Raw genomic sequence first — 17939 nt, forward strand, 5'->3', positions numbered from 1 at the left:
GTATTCTGAATGATATGTACATTCATCTTCTGCTTTGCTGGGCCCCCAAGGCAGAACCCTCAAGCTTGCTGATAATCACTATGGTGGCATTCCCCAAAGTATGTTTTAGAGAACATTCAAGGGAATGTGAAGAAACTTTCATTCAAACAGATTTCTGTGGTCAAACACATTTGGGAATCTCTAAGTTAAACAAGTCTAAACGGTTTTTTCTTTTAATTGCAGGACTTCCTGGAGCCTTTAATATTGTAATGCCTACCATGAGTCTCCTAAAAGGGATTTAATAGAACTTTCTGAAACATTTATCTAAGAGACCCATTTTTTTGCAAAATATCTTCAAAGGCTCGTATCTGATCTGCTTAATTACCTGCTTTACCGACATCTCAGATTTGTATTGTTCCTGTATTACAACAGGGAGGCCTTCAGAAATGCGATCACATTCTGGAATAAAGCATGGATTAAAGAGAGGCTTTATTTATTGAGGTTCATACTAAGCTGACAGTGGTTTACGGTAAGGTATCACGAAGGCTTCAAGACTAAAAGATTGAGCTAGGTCTCAGTTTATAATACACCTTTCTTAGTTCACGGGAAGTATATCCCAGCCACCTTTGGATTTGCCCAAATTCAAATGTGAGGCCCCAAGCACATCAAAAATACTGATACAAACAATTTCTGCTTAGACAGATTTTGAGTTAACTTCCTTTCATGGGCACAGACAATCGTGAAGGAAGAAGTCTACTGCAGAGGAATCATCCACAAGCCATTAGAGCACCCCGCTCCGGGGCCCTTCTGCTGGAGAACGCTGTGGCCGTCACTAGTGAAGTGAGGAAAGGTTGAGGATGATGATGATGAGCAAGGGGAAGCTGGGTATGGGAGGCCAGCTCCGCATCAAGCCATAGCCCAGATCCCATAGGGGAAGCTTCTGCAATGTGGAGGAAGACAATGTCATCAAGTTCAAAGTGACCAAGACTGGAAAACATTTCCGTTGGGGCACAATTTCGAGGCTATGTCTAACGTGCTTTAATCTCCAAAGCATGGAGAAGGAACGTAGAGGAAACAGTGAGAAGGTTAAGTCCAGGGCCAAGAGAAAGAGCTTCATTTAGAGAAGTCATGAAATGTATCATCGAAGTCTGAACGGTCTGAGTGTAAAATGATACTAATGATACAATTACTCTGAGACAAGGGATTCCTGGGCAACCATACATTCCAGTTTGGGATGTATGGTTATCCCAGCTCTATGGGTAGAGAGAGAGGGAATGGGAGGAGGAGGTTTGGAGATAGATATGGATAAGGTCTTCTTTCTACCCTTCCTTCCATTAGAAAATGTTTGTCAACCCAAAAGAAAAGTAAATAGTCACTTGAAATGGAGAGCGGTCTGAAAGGCATCTGCTGCCCTTGAAGTTCACGAAAACGTCATCTCCAAACATCAAAGCTGCCATCGGATACCTGCGACATGGGTGAGTGGGTCACTCCAGCAGAACCTGCAGGTGTCACCTCAGGCTTGAAAGGGTCGAAGTCCAGATCCAACAATGTCTCCTCTTTCTTCACCTCGGGGACTTCATTCTGTTAAAGGAGAACAACACAGAATATGAGACTTTATGATATAATCTCCGTGTAATCCTCTACTATCACTGAATATCCCCAAAGCAAGCTCTGATAGTTTACCCAGAGTCACTCGCGAAATGTGATGAAGGGGGAAATAACCAACTCTGGCCAACTGGAACCTAAGATGCGTAGGAATGCGACCCAGGTTTTGGTTTCTGTCCTTCGTCCAGCTCCGAATCCAGCCAACAAAGAGAATGTCTAAGAGGTATATCCTGATGCCATCAAGATCCAAGGACTCTCCTCTGCTAGTTTAGGAATCTCAGGTCAAGAATTACGGACGACCAGATGGATACAATAGGCCACGGCTGGGACCCATCACCATAGCCCATGGCTGTGAGGTCCCCTGCAAAGCTAGTGTGTAAAAAGGAAGGGATGCCATCTACCCGGACTACCTCCACCTGCCTCATCCCCTCAGAGAGACCCTATCCTTTGATGTAGTCATCACATGAACCATTCTTCATCCATATTACTGTTGGTCTCCGCTGTAAGTATGAGGGAGGGAAGGTGAAAGAGAAAGAGGGAGGGAGAGAACCACATCCCCCAACATTTGCCATAAAGTAACATTCCTTGATTAGAAACATGTAAGCCAAATAAGACACAGGATAAAAGTCCTGCTATAATAGCGACATATTTATAATACTGAACATTAATATTCATTCATTTATTGTGGTCTCATGATACAAAAAAAAAAATAACATGGCTTGAAGTTAGCCTAGCCTTGGCTTAAGTCACGCAGTAAGGGTCAGAGCTGAAATAAAGCCCCCATAAACAATCACGGTGAACAGAACTGGCTCAGTTTCCACAGAATCAGGTAATGTGTGTTTGGTGTTTGATATAAGCTTCAGTTTTGACCATCTGTACTCTAGAAACTCAAAGGTCAGAACCATGGATGAAGCACAAAAGAATAGGAATGTTCAGAGAAAGCTTTTAAAGAACAAGAGTTCTTTTAATTAATATTGATCATAGACATAAAACTTAAAAATACATAGAGCTGTATGAATAGCTTTGGGGCATAAGAGATAATTGTTTTTAGTATATCCACACTCACTGCAGAAGGAAATCTGCTTAAATACCACGCGATTGGTCCTGGGCTACCTATTTTGCAGCATGATCATTCTTACACGTTTAAAATTTCACAAGACTAATCCTTCTTGCTTTAACAATTACAGTCACAAAACCATCAACTGATTCCTTTGGCCCCTATTCAAAATCTGCATGGGTTTTGTTTTTTGCCAACATTTGTATTGGTACAAGTTATAGGTCTAAAATTTTGCGAACACTTACATTGACTTAGAATGTGCTAGGCACTGTTCTGAGAGCTTCGTGCATATAAATATTAACTCAGGTTAGGGCACTTCGCTGCAGTCTAATGATACAATGCTACAACACTATTATTGCCTTCAAAGAATGACCTTCCTAGATCCCCCAGATTTCATTTCGCCCGCATGGTCTAATCCTTACAAAAACCAAGGGGTAAATGGCATCATTCCTCCATCTGGGGATAAGGAGAGAGGGCTGTTGTCCTGGGTCCCTCAGATGCAATGCAGCCGAGGCAGGACTGCAACAGCCAGAAGCCTTGGACCCCAATGCTATTCCAGGCTGCTGCTAAGACCTGGGCCCACATCTCTCAAACAGGCACCATGGGGATCTGCAGAGGAATTCTGGACAGTCTCTAAGTTCTTCTTAAAACGTGAGCCCAAACGAATCTGTCCATTAATCCTCTCTGAGCCTAAAGGGGCCCCTTATGAAAGCTCGAATGGAAATGTAGAGCTCAAGGATGACAAGTGGCATGAGACTGTATACCAGTGTGGTGGTCTTCAAAAGGTGCAGCTGGCTACTTCAGATTCCATTTCTATTTGGTTTTGCACCCTTAATTCTTGCGAGTTACCCCTTAAGGCACTCATATCAAACAGCAGTTTGACAGAACTACAAAAAGAGCAAAAAAAGGAGTTGCCCGCTGATACAGCATTCCTTTATAAAATGACAACCCTGTCATTAACATGTTGAAACACGGTGACAGGGGCGCCTGGGTGGCGCAGTCGGTTGAGCGTCCGACTTCAGCCAGGTCACGATCTCGCGGTCCGTGAGTTCGAGCCCCGCGTCAGGCTCTGGGCTGATGGCTCAGAGCCTGGAGCCTGTTTCCGATTCTGTGTCTCCCTCTCTCTCTGCCCCTCCCCCATTCATGCTCTGTCTCTCTCTGTCCCAAAAATAAATAAACATTGAAAAAAAAAATTAAAAAAAAAAAAAAAAAAAAAAAGAAACACGGTGACATGTCATGTCCCTTAATGTAACAAAAGAAAACTCCTCTTCTCTCTTTCCTTATACCTGAGTCACCGTTAGAGCAGATCTGATGTGGTGTCGACATTTGTAAACTTTTAGAAGCCAGAGCTTAAGTACCGGGTTCCCATTAAAAGTCTAGACCCAGAATGTGATCCTAAGAAAAGAGACTACATGTGTAAACCACAGGGGGAAAATACCCAAAGGGAAGATCTTACCAGTGATAATAATCTTCAGGAAGTGTCTTCTGCTAGGGACATCTAAGTTTATAACCGAAGTACTGAACTTCTTCCACTCTAGGTAGACAATTTGACCATAATCCTATGCCTAGTCTTGCCATGGCCTCCCTACAGATGGAGTTTACTGCCTTATCCCTTGACTTGGGGTTGACCATCTGTCATGCTTTAGTCAATGGATGTTAGTAAATGTCACACAAATGAAGGCTTGAAATGTTTGTGTGGGTGACTTGCTTTTTTGTATTCTTGCCACTCACTGTGCAACGTACAAGCTTCGGGGAACCACTGGTCAAGGAGGATGGGAGCCACAGGGAACACACCTGGACCCACCATAACTAAATTCCTCAAAAGCGGTGTTAAAGAGGAATTCTTACAAGTGGCCGGGGCGGGGGGGGGGCAGGGTAAGACATGTTACTGAACACAGGGACAACCTAGGAATAATAAATAGCATTTTTTAGCACCAGAATTAATGCAAGCAAAAAGATGTTGAGGCAGTATCTTTGAAGTACAGAGAGAAACTTAGAATTCTGTGCCCCTTGAAAATATTTTCATGTTTTCATTTTTAAATATTTATTTGAGAGAGAGCACAAGCAGGGGAAGGGGCAGAGAGAGAGGGAGAGAAAGAATCCCAAGGAGTTTCCACACTGTCAGCACAGAGCCCGACATGGGGCTTGAACTCACAAACCATGATTTCATGACCTGAGCCAAAATCAAGAGTCTGACACTTAACAGACTGAGCCACCCAAGTGCCCCGAAAACATTAAAAAAAAAAAAAGACCAAAAATGTGGGGCACTTGGGTGGCTCGGTCGGTTAAGCGTCCAACTTCGGCTCAGGTCAGATGTCACTGTCTGTGAGTATGAGCCCCGCATCAGGCTCTGTGCTGACAGCTCAGAGCCTGGAGCCTGCTTTGGATTCTGTCTCCTTCTCTCTCTGCCCTTCCCCGCTCACATTCTGTCTGTCTTCCAAAAATAAATAAAAATTTTTAAAAAAAGAGAAAAAATGAGGTGACTATTTTTTCATACGTACAAAAGCAGAAAGAACCCATCACCATCCAATCAACACAACTAATGTGAAAAGACATTTTTCAGGCATGAAATGATGCTACATGGAAATACGGATCTAGATGGAAGTATGGATGTACACAAAGGAATGATAGGCTCCAAAGGAATGAGAAATGATAACTATGTAGGTAAGTATACATGACTTTAGTCATTATTTAAATCTCCTTAAAAGATAACTGACTGCTTAAACAAAGATAATCACAAAGTAAAATGAAGTGACTTTACGTTAAAAAATAAATTCTATTTGACAAAACAGACAAAACAGTACAAAACCAGAAGAGGGGGAAATGTAAGTATACAATTATGGGATTCTTATGCTAGACCTGAAATATACCACTATTTGAAGGCAGACTTTTTAATAAATTAAAACATGTACTTTAAGCCCTAAAGCAACCACTAAAATACCAAAACAAGTTATCACTAATAAACAAAAGAAATAAGAGAGTAATAAAAATAATCAATTAATCTAAAAGAAAACAGAAAAAAGAGGAAAAAAGAGTTAAAACAGATGGCTCAATAGAAAAAAAAAATATCAAGGTGCCAGATTGAAACGTCACCATATGAATAACTACCTTGAATGAAAATGGCCTAAACAGTTTAATGAAATGCAGAGGTTATCAGATTAGATTAAAAAAGCAAGACTCAACTAGATACTGCCTATAAGAAACAGATTTCAAATACAGAGACACAAACAAGTTGAAAGTAAAAGGAAGAAAAAAGATATATTATGCCAACCTAACCAAAAGACAGCTGGAACAGTTATATTAATGTCAAACAAAGCAGACTGCAAATAAGAGAACATTATTATGGATAAAGGAGGTCATTTCCTAATGTAAAAAGGTGTTAATTCTAAACATTTATGGATTCAATCAGAAAGTATCAAGATACATGAAGCAAGAACCAAAAACACAGCATCAAGAAATTTTAAAATGCACAATTTTGTAGGGAAGATTTCAACAGCCCTCTTTCAACAACTGAAAGAAATAGAGAGAAAATCAGCAAGGTTATAGAAAATACAGAAAACACCAAGACCCAATTTGACCTGATTTACACTTATAAAACACTCCATACGGCAGCACGATACAAATTCTTTTCAAGTGCATGTCAAACACAGAACATAATAGACACTGTTCTATTAAACAGGTCTCAATAAACTTAAAACCGGTCTCAATAAACTTAAAAAACATCCAAGTCATACAAAGTATGCTGACGACAATGGAATCAAGTTTCTTTTTTTCAACTTTTTTTTTTTTTCTTTTAATTTATTTTTGGGACAGAGAGAGACAGAGCATGAACGGAGGAGGGGCAGAGAGAGAGGGAGACACAGAATCGGAAACAGGCTCCAGGCTCTGAGCCATCAGCCCAGAGCCCGATGCGGGGCTCGAACTCACGGACCGCGAGATCGTGACCTGGCTGAAGTCCGACGCTTAACCGACTGCGCCACCCAGGCACCCCTCAAGTTTCAAATCAGTAAGAGAATTATCTCTAGAAAAATCCACAAATATGTGGACAAAAATAACATTCTAAATAACTCAATGAAAGAAGTGAAAAGAAAAACACCAGAAGAAAGAAGAAATCAACATGGAAATTAGAAAGCAGTTTGAGTTGAATGAAAATAAAGACAACAGGTGCACCTGGGTGGCTTAAGCACTGACTCTTGACTTCAGTTCAGGTCATGATCTCACGGTTCATGAGTTTGAGGCCTGCATCAGTCTCTGCACTGACGGCAGCCTGCTTGGGATTCTGGCTCCCTTTCTCTCTGAACCACCACTTGCTTTCTATCTCTCTCTCAAAGTAAATAAAAGTGAACTTTATTATTATTTTTTTAAGTTTATTTATTTAGAGAAAGGGAGAGAGAGAGAGACAGAGAGAGAGAGACAGAGAGAGAGAGAGAGAGGGGACAGGGGCAGAGAGAAAGAATATCCCAAGCAGGCTCTGCATTGTCACCACAGAGCCCAATGTAGGGCTTGAACTCACGAACCGTGAGATCATGACCTGAGCCAAAGTCAGATGTTTATCCAACTGAGCAACCCAGGCACCCCAAATAAAACTGAACTTTAAAAAAATAAATAAAAATAAAAAATATAAAGACAACATACCAAAATTTGTGAGATGCTGCTGTAATAGGATTTGGGGAAAATTTATAGCACTGAATCCCTATATAAGAAAAGAAGGAAAACCTAGAAACATATACACTACCCAAACTGAAACAGGAAGAAATAGAAAATTTGAACAGACCCATAACCAGTAAGGAAATCAAATTAGTAATAAAAAAATCTGCCAAAAACAAGAGTCCAGGACCAGATGGCTTTCCAGGGGTATTCTACCAAACAATTAAGGAAGAGTTAACACCTATTCTCTTGAAACTGTTCCAAAAAGTAGAAATGGAAGGAAAACTTCCAAACTCTTTCTATGAAGCCAGCATTATCTTGATTCCAAGACCAGACAGAGACCCCACTAAAAAGGAGAACTACAGACCAATTTCCCTGATGAACATGGATGCAAAAATCCTCAACAAGATATTAGCCAACCGGATCCAACAATACATTAAAAAAATGATTCACCATGACCAAGTAGGATTTATACCTGGGATGCAGGGCTGGTTCAATATCTGCAAAACAATTAATGTGATTCATCACATCAGTAAAAGAAAGGACAAGAACCATATGATCCTCTCAATAGATGCAGAGAAAGCATTTGACAAAATACAACGTTTCTTGATAAAAACCCTCAAGAAAATAGGGATAGAAGGAGCATACCTCGAGATCATAAAAGCCATATATGAACAACCCAACGCTAATATCATCCTCAATGGGGAAAAACTGAGAGCTTTCCCCCTAAGGTCAGGAACAAGACAGGGATGTCCACTCTCACCAATGTTACTCAACATAATATTGGAAGTCTTAGCCTCTGCAATCAGACAACACAAAAAAATAAAAGGCATCCAAATTGTCCAGGAGGAGGTCAAACTTTCATTCTTCACAGATGACATGATACTCTACGTGGAAAACCCAAAAGATTCCACCAAAAAACTGCTAGAACTGATACATGATTCAGCAAAGTTGCAAGATATAAAATCAACACACAGAAATTGGTTGCATTCCTATACACCAACAATGAAGCGACAGAAAGAGAAATCAAGGAATCGATCCCATTTACAGTTGCACCAAAATGATAAAATACCTAGGAATAAATCTAACCAAAGAGGTGAAAAATCTATACACTGAAAACTACAGAAAGCTTATGAAAGAAATTGAAGAAGACACAAAGAAATGGAAAAAGATTCCATGCTCCTGGATAGGAAGAACAAATATTGTTAAAATGTCGATACTACCCAAAGCAATCTACATATTCAACACAATCCCTATCAAAGTAACACCAACGTTCTTCACAGAGCTAGAACAAACAATCCTAAAATTTGCATGGAACCAGAAAAGACCCCGAATAGCCAAAGCAATCTTGAAAAAGAAAACCAAAGCAGGAGGTATCACAATCCCAGACTTCAGGCTATACTATAAAGCTGTAATCATCAACACAGTATGGTACTGGCACAAGAACAGACAGATCAATGGAATAGAACAGAGAACCCAGAAATGGACCCACAAACATATGGCCAACTAATCTTTGACAAAGCAGGAAAGAATATCCAATGGAATAAAGACAGTCTCTTCTGCAAGTGGTGCTGGGAAAACTGGATAGGAACATGCAGAAGAATGAACCTAGACCACTTTCTTAAACCATACACAAAAATAAACTCAAAATGGATGAAAGACCTCAATGTAAGACAGGAAACCATCAAAATCCTCGAGGAGAAAGCAGGCAAAAATCTCTCTGATCTTGCCCGCACCAACTTCTTACTCAACATGTCTCCAGAGGCAAGGGAAACAAAAGCAAAAATGAACTCCTGGGACCTCATCAAAATAAAAAGCTTCTGCACAGCAAAGGAAACAATCAGCAAAACTAAAAGGCAACCGACAGAATGGGAGAAGATATTTGCAAATGACATATCAGATAAAGGGTTAGTATCCAAAATCTACAAAGAACTTATCAAACTCAACACCCAAAAAACAAATAATCCAGTGAAGAAATGGGCAAAAGACATAGACACTTCTCCAAAGAAGACATTCAGATGGCCAACCGACACATGAAAAAATGCTCCACATCACTCATCATCAGGGAAATACAAATCAAAACCACAATGAGATACCACCTCACACCTGTCAGAATGGCTAACATTAACAATTCAGGCAACAAAAGATGTCGGCGAGGATGCGGAGAAAGAGGATCTCCTTTGCATTGTTGGTGGGAATGCAAGCTGGTGCAGCCACTCTGGAAAACAGTATGGAGGCTCCTCAAAAAATTAAAAATAGAACTACCCTAAGACCCAGCAATTGCACTACTAGGCATTTATCCAAGGGATACAGGTATGCTGTTTCGAAGGGACACAGGCACCCCCATGTTTATAGCAGCACTATCAACAATAGCCAAAGTATGGAAAGAGCCCAAATGTCCATCAAAGGATGCACGGATAAAGAAAATGTGGTGTATATATACAATGGAGTATTACTCGGCAATCAGAAAGAATGAAATCTTGCCATTTGCAACTACGTGGATGAAGTGGAGGGTATTATGCTAAGTGAAATTAGTCAGTCAGAGAAAGACAAAAATCATATGACTTCACTCATATGAGGGCTCTAAGAGACAAAACAGATGAACATAAGGGAAGGGAAGCAAAAATAATATAAAAACAGGGAGGGGGACAAAACAGAAGAGACTCATAAATATGGAGAACAAACTGAGGGTTGCTGGAGGGGTTGTGGGAGGGGGGATGGGCTAAATGGGTAGGGGGCATTAAGGAATCTACTCCTGAAATCATTGCTTCACTATATGCTAACTAATTTGGAGGTAAATTTTAAAAAATAAAGTTTAAAAAAAAAAAAAAGAAGGAAGGTCTCAAATTAGTAACTTCAGCTTCTACCCTGCAAACTAGGAAAAAAAAGACACAGAGCAAATAAAATTGTAAATAGAAATGGGGAAAATTATGCAGATCAGAGTAGAAATTAATTAAATAGAGAATGACAGAGAGAGAGAGAGAGAGAGAGAGAGAGAGAGAGAGAGAGAGCTTGAGAGAATACCAATAAAACCAAAACCAAGTGCTTTGAGAAGATTAATAAAATTGATAAACTTCTAACCAGACTGATCAAGGGGAGGGACAGAGAGGGCACTAATTACCAATATCCGGAATGAGAGAGGGAGCATTAGCAGATATTTAAAAAAAAATAAGGAAGTATTTTAAACCACTTTATTCCAATACATTTAACAATTTAGATGAGAGAGACAGATTTCTTGAGAAATACAAACTGTGGCATATAGAGAACTTGAATCACTATGTTGCATACCTGGAACTAAGGTTAACATTGTGTGTCAACTATATTCAAATTAAAAAAAAAAAATTTAAGAGAAAACAAAAACAAAAACAACAACAACCCTGCAGGCCCAAATGGCTCCTCTGGTGAATTCTACCAAAGAGTTAAATAAGAAAAAAATACCAATTCTACAAAATCGAAGAGGAGTGAACAACTTCCCAACTTATTCTATGGGGAAAGCATTACCCTGGTGCTAAAATCAGAAAATTACTTTTTTTTTTTACCTAAAAAAAATTTTTTTACACTTATTTATTTTTGAGAGGGGGGTGGGGAGAGAACAAGAGGGGTAGGGGCAAAGAGAGAAGAAGACACAGAATCCAAAGCAGGCCCCATGCTCCGAGCTGTGAGCACAGAGCGGGACATGGGGCTCAAACTCACAAACCACGAGATCATGACCTGAGCCAAAGTTGGACACTTAACTGACTGAGCCACCCAAGCATCCCAACTTTTTTTTTTACTTTAAATGTTTATTTATTTTCAGAGACAGAGTGCAAGCAGGGGAGGGGCAGAGAGAGGGGGACCGAAGGGGGCTCTGTGCTAATAGCAGCAAGCACAATGTAGGGCTGGAACTCACAAACCACAAGATCATGACGGAGATGAAGTCAATCAACTGAGCCACCCAGGTGCCCCAGAAAATGACATTATTAAAAACAATGCCCTATGGACTCATGTTCCTCATCAGCATAGATGCAAAAATGCTAGAGAAAGCTTTAGCAAACTGGATGAAGAAATATATATTAATAAACTGCATCATAACCAAATGAGGTTTATCCTCAGGAATGTGTGATTGATGTACCATTTGAAAACCAATGAATGTAAGTCACGATATTAACAAACTAAAAAAGAAAACTCATACGATCATCTTGACAGATGCAGAAAAAGTATTTGAAAAAATCCATATCCACTCCTGTTCAAAACTCTCAACAAAGTCGGAAACACAGGCAACTTCCTCAACCTGATAAGCGTATCTACAAAAACATACAACTATCATCATGTTTAATAACACAAGACTAGGAGCTTTCCCCCTAAGATCGAGACAAGGATGGCCGTCTCAACACTTGTACTCAACAATATACTGGCAGTACTAAACACTAAAATAAGGCAGAAAAAAGCAATAAAAGGCATCCAGATTAAAAAGAAAAAAGTAAAACTATGTTAATTCACAGAAGATATGATCACTTATATAGAAAAATCCAAGGAAATCTATAAAAAAGCTATAGGAACTAATACTGAGTTTAGCAAGGCTGCAGGATACAGCATTAATGTACAAAAACTGGTTTTATTGATATATAAGAGTATGAAAAACCAGAAACTTAAATTTTAAAAATATGATTTACAATAGCACTAAAAATATGAATTACTTAGGGATAAATCCAACCAAAGATGAGAAAACCTGTACACTGAATAGTAACTATAAAACACAGCCAAGATAAATTAGAGAAGACCTTAAAATAAAGGAAGAGCTATACTGTGTTTATGGATCACAGAGCTCATTATTATTAAGATGTCAATGCTCCCCAAACTGATCTACATATTCAATGCAATGCCAGTCAGTATCTGTACTGGGCTGAATACTGTGCACCCCACCCCCCCGCCAAAGTTCATGATTATAAGGAACCTGTGAATGTGACCTTATTTGGCAATAGGACGTTTGCAGATGTAATGGAATTTAGATGTGGTCATACTGAATTAGGATGGGCCTTAATGCAATGACTTGTGACCTTATAAAAACAGGGAAATTTGGATACATAAACACAAAGGTATGTGAAGATACAGAGCACACAGACACATAAGGAAAACACAGTGTGATGACAGAGGCAGAGATTGGAATTATGTATCTACATGCCAAGGACTGCCAGCAACCACCAGAAGGAGAGAGGAGCAAAGAAGGACCCTAGAGTCTTCAGAAGAAGCATAGCCTGCTGATCTCAGACTCAATCATGACCTTGATCTCAGACGTCTAGCCTCCAAAACTGTGAGAGAATAAAAGTCTGTTGTTATAAGTCACTCAGTTTATGCTTCTTTGCTAAAACAGCCCTAGGAATCTAATAAAATATCCCAGAAGGTGTTTTTGTAGAAACTTACATATTGATTCTAAAATTCATGTGAAGATTCAGAGGACCTAGAACACCCAAAACAACTCTGAAAAATAACAACGCTGAGGGACTAACCTCATCTGATTTCAAGACAGTATAAAGTGACAGTAATCAAGATTAACACGGTACTGGCATAAAAGGTAGGCAAATGGACCAATAAAAAATCACAGAGTTCAGAAAGAGAACCACAAAGGTACAAAGGCAATTCAGTAGAATAAGGATAGACTTTTCAACAATCACATTTCAACTGTAAAGAAATGAACTTCAACCTATACTTTGCACATATTAAAAAATTCCAAATTTGTCACAGACCCTAAGTGTAACACCTAAAGCTGTAAAACTTCTAGAAGGACACACAGGAGAAAATCTTTGTGACCTTGGGTTAGGCATAGATTTTTTTTTTAGATGTGATGTGAAATGCCTAATTCTTAAAAAATAAATAAATTGGATAAATTGGACCTCATCAAAATAAAAAAAACTTCTACTCTTCTAAAAAGCACTAACAGAATGACAAGATAAGCCACACGCTGGAAGAAAATATTTGCAAATCATGCATCTGATAAAAGGCTTGTATCCAGAACATACAAAGGACTCTCAAGACTCCATCAAGTAAGTGAATACATCAGCAAAAGTTTTTCACAGACACCAATGAGGATATACTAATGTCATAGTAATATGTCATAATGTCCTCTAGACTCATCCATGTTGTCAGAAATGGCAGGATTTACTTTTTCTGAGACCAAATAATATTCCATTGTGTTTATATACCTCATTTTCTTTACTCATTCATCCACTGATGGACATTTAATGTTTATTTTTGAGAGACAGACAGAGAGAGAGAGAGAGAGAGAGCATGAGCAGAGGAAGGCAGAGAGAGAGAGGGAGACACAGAATGCAAAGCAGGCTCCAGACTCTGAGCCGTCAGCACAAGGGCCTGACATGAGGCCCAAACTCACAAACCATGAGATCATGAGCTGAGCCGAAGTCAGGCACTCAACCAACTGAGCCACCCAGGTGCCCCCCGCCATGGACATTTAGGTTGTTTCCATGGATTGTCTATTGTGAATACTGCTGTAGTGAACACAGGAGTGCAGACAGCTCTTTGAGATGCTGGTTTCATTTCAATACCCAGAAGTGGGGTTGCTGTATAGTAAGGTAGTTCTATTTTTAATTTTCTGAGGAACCTCCATATTGTTTTCCATAGTGGTTCTACCAATTTACAATCCCATCAACAGTGTACAAGGATTCCCTGTTCTCCACGTCCTCACCAACAACTGTTATTGGTCTTTTTCATAGTAGCTGTTTTAACAGGTGTGAGGTGATATCTCATGTGATTCTGAAGTACATTTCTCTGACGGTTAGTGGTGTTGAGCACCTTTTCCTGTGTCTGCTGGCAATCTGTACATCTTCTTTGGAGAAATGTCCATTCGGGTCCCTTGTCCATTTTTTTAATCCAACTACTTGATTTTTTTTTTTTTTTTTTTTTTGCTATTGAGTAGTATGAGTCCCTTATATATTCTGGATATTAACCCCTTATCTGATACATGATTTGCAAATATTTTCTCCCATTCCCTACATTACCTTTTTACTCTGTTGATTGTTTGCTTTGCTGTGCAGAAGTTTCTATGCTAAGTGAAATAAGCAAGACACAGAAAGAGAAATGATCTCACTTACATGTGGAATTGAAAACAGTCAAAACCATGGAAGCAGAGAGTAGAATGGTTTTTTCCAGGGCCTCAGGGGAGGGGAGACGGGGAGATGTTAGTCAAGGGGTATAAAGTTTCAGTTATGCAAGTCCTAGAGATCTAATATTCAGCATGGTGACTGTAAGCAAAAATAGTGTATTATACACTTGAAATTTGCCAGGAGGATAGATATTAAGTGTTCTGACATCATCATCATCAACAACAACAACAACAATAAAAGTGAGTAGCTATGTGAAGGGATAGATATATTAATTGGCTGGTTTGGGGAGATCACTTCACAATGCATACATATGTTAAAACATCAAGTTGTATACTTTAAGTGTATACAATTGTTATTTGTCAGTTATACCCCAATAGAGCTGGGGGGAAAAATGTCAATGAGTACATGAAAAGATGCCTAACATCATTAGCCATTAGGGAGATGCAAACTAAATCACAACAAAATAACACTATATACTTACCATCATGGCTAAAATTAAAAAGACTAACCATACCAAGTGTTGGCAAAGATGTGGAGGAACTGAAATTCTTTTTCAGTGTGGGTGGAAACACCAATAGTATAATCACTTAGAAAAGTCTGGCAGTTTCTGGGGCACCTGGGTGGCTCAGTCGGTTGAACATCCGACTTTGGCTCAGGTCATGATCTCACGGTTTGTGAGTTTGAGCCCCATGTTGGGCTCTGTCCTGATGGCTCGGAGCCTGGAGCCTGCTTCAGATTCTGTGTCTCCCTCTCTCTCTGTTCCTCCCCCACTCATGCTCTGTCTCTCTCTCTCAAAAATAAATAAATATTTTAAAAAATTTAAAAAAGAAAAGTCTGGCAGTTTCTTAATAAGTTAAACTTACTCCTACCAAATGATCCAGCTAGTTCATAGAGATTTACTGAAGAGAAATGAAAGCATGTGCACAAAGAACATTTGTATACAAATGTTCACAGCATCTTTACTTACAATACCCCAAAATTAGGGGCACCTGGGTAGCTCAGCCAGCTAAGCGTCCGACTTTGGCTTACATCATGATCTCAGAGGTTCGCAGGTTTGAGCCCTGCACTGCAACAGCACAGAGCCTGGAGCATGCTCTGGATTCTGTATCTCCTCTCTCTCTGCCTCTCCTCCACTCATGCTCGCTCTCTCTCTCTCTCTCTCTCTCTCAAATAAACATTAAAAAAAATAGCCCCAAATTAGAAACTACCCAAATATCCATTAATGGATGAAAAAAAAAAAAAAAACAAACAAACAAACCCTGATGTGTCCATACAATGAAATATTACTCGGTAATAAGAAGGAATAAACTGCTGATACCTGCTACAAAATGGATGAACCTCATAATAATTATGCAGAACAGTACAAGCCAGACCAAAAAAGGTGCACACTGGGTGATTCCATCTATACAAAATTCTAGGAGATTCAAACTTGTGTATGGTGACAGAAAGATGAGTGTTTGCCTGGAGGGTACTGCATGTGGACAGGAACAGAAAGGATTACCAACACGAAGAAACTTTGGGGGTGAGAGATATAGTCACTACCTTGATCCTGGTGATGGTTTCATGGGTGCACACATATTTCAAAACTTATCAAAAAGTATGCTTTAAATATGTGCCGTTAACTGTATGTTGGTCAGATATCAATGAAACTGATTAACAGAAGAAAATACTCTAACAACAGGAGATTAGTTAAACCTACTATAGTACAACCTCATGATACAGGGATCTGTTGCTACTTAAAATGGTGAGATATATCTTAAATTGACATGAAAATATCTTTGTTATATTTGTAGTAAAAAAAACCCATAGGTTATAAAACTGATATAAAATGATCAAATTTCCAAAAAAAATACCTTTCTGTCACTGTTTGAAGAGAATAAAATTGTGGCATTACAAAAACTACATTAGTAACAGTGGTTTTTGCTGAGAAATAGAACTTTTGCTTTTTGCTTCTCTGGAATTTACTAGTGTTTTGGGTTAACCATGCATCCTTTATGACATTACTCTTACAAGCATATCAGGTAACAGAGATTTCAATATATAGCTACAGACAGAAAAATTTATAAGTAGAGCAATCTCTGAGCCATTCCCGTGGGTGCATGCAGACAGACAGATGGATAGACACACACACACACACACACACACACACACACACACACACAATTTTTTAAATTTGTTTAATGTTTATTTTTTTTTTTTTGAGAGAGAGAAAGAGAATGAGTGGGGGAGGAGCAGAGAGAGAGGGAGACACAGAATCCAAAGCAGGCTCCAGGTTCTGAGCTGTCAGCACAGAGCCTGACGCAGGGCTCAAACCCACGAACCGTGAGATCATGACCCGAGTCAAAGTCGGATGCTTAACCAACTGAGCCACCCAGGCACCCCGATTTCTTAATGATAACACAATATTTCAGTGAGCCAGATAAAGTCATAGGTACTATTTCTTCCAAAGAGTTTTTTTTTTAATTTTTTATTCTTTCATTAAACATATCTTAAGGACATTTTCATTATATTCTAAATATTAGGCAGGACACTTATTACTTCCCAATAAGTCTGGGGAGGTCAGATAACAAACTTAAGACAGAAAGGTTAAATAAAGTTTTTAGGAACGAGGCCAGTTGGGGTTATTTTTCAGGTAATAGATATGTCGTTTATTGAAGGGTCACAACATAGCTGACAATTTCTACCAGTGAGTAAAGCTTTTGCATTTCGTTGGTAATGATGAACGCAGCGGCCTAAGAAAAATTTTTTTAAATGTTTATTTCTTTTGAGAGAAAGAAAGTGTGCAAGTGAGTGGGCATCCTCAGGAAACTGAACTTTATAACTGGAAGCCTATGGTAAGACCACTACAGATGCGTACGCAGCAGTTACTGGGAATAATGGTAGTTAACTATAGTATCCTGACCGGGCTCAAGACCTTTATATTTGCAGTCTTAGAATTTGCAGTCATCATTCAACCATTTCATAGGACATTGTCAAGTATTTGTTCTACAGCTTTAACTATATAAGACGTTAAAAGAATAGTACGAGGGGCGCCTGGGTGGCTCAGTTGGTTAAGCACCTGACTGTTGATTTCGGCTCAGGTCATGATCTCACAGTTCAGGTGTTCGAGACCCACATTGAGCCTGCTTAGGCTTCTCTCTCTCTCTCTGCCTCTCCTCCACTCGAGTGGTCTCTGTCTCTTTCAAAATAAATAAATAAATAAACTTAAAAAAAGAAACAGTACAACGAAGATCCATTTACCCATGACCTGGACTCATCAAAGCTCTCCTATTGCCGTCTTTGCTGCGTGTGCCTACCTACATTTATAGGATCCTGCAGACGGTCTAATGAGGTGACGCACAACGTACTAACTTTCTAAGGAACTGTTTACCTAGGTTTTTTGTTTTTGTTTTTACTGGAGCAAGCTGCTAGGTTGCACAGCCGTGGCGGTGCAGCACATTGACCGTAAGGAGGAGAGAGACAGTAGGGGAGGTGGACGGGGCCCGTGCGTCCAGTGAGGTTCAGTGATGACCACTGGATGAACAAGTAACTCAACTGGTGGAGTAAAGACCCTC

The 17939-nt window shown here is 39.5% G+C and overlaps 1 protein-coding gene across 4 annotated transcripts in view; it reads right to left on the reverse strand.

Annotated features, from left to right (window-relative positions):
- AMPH (amphiphysin) overlaps positions 1-17939 on the reverse strand; it is a 253068-nt gene that overhangs the window by 50581 nt on the left and 184548 nt on the right. For all 4 annotated transcript variants that reach the window (XM_086696998.1, XM_086696997.1, XM_086696996.1 and 1 more), the window contains exon 12: positions 1444-1560. In XM_086696998.1, coding sequence (XP_086553124.1) covers positions 1444-1560 — 117 coding nt within the window. The remainder of the gene's footprint in view (positions 1-1443; positions 1561-17939) is intronic.

Source organism: Puma concolor, chromosome A2 (genome assembly GCF_028749965.1).
Source record: "Puma concolor isolate L17-30 chromosome A2, mPumCon1.1.hap2, whole genome shotgun sequence".
In the NCBI taxonomy this organism is placed as follows: Eukaryota; Metazoa; Chordata; class Mammalia; order Carnivora; family Felidae; genus Puma; species Puma concolor.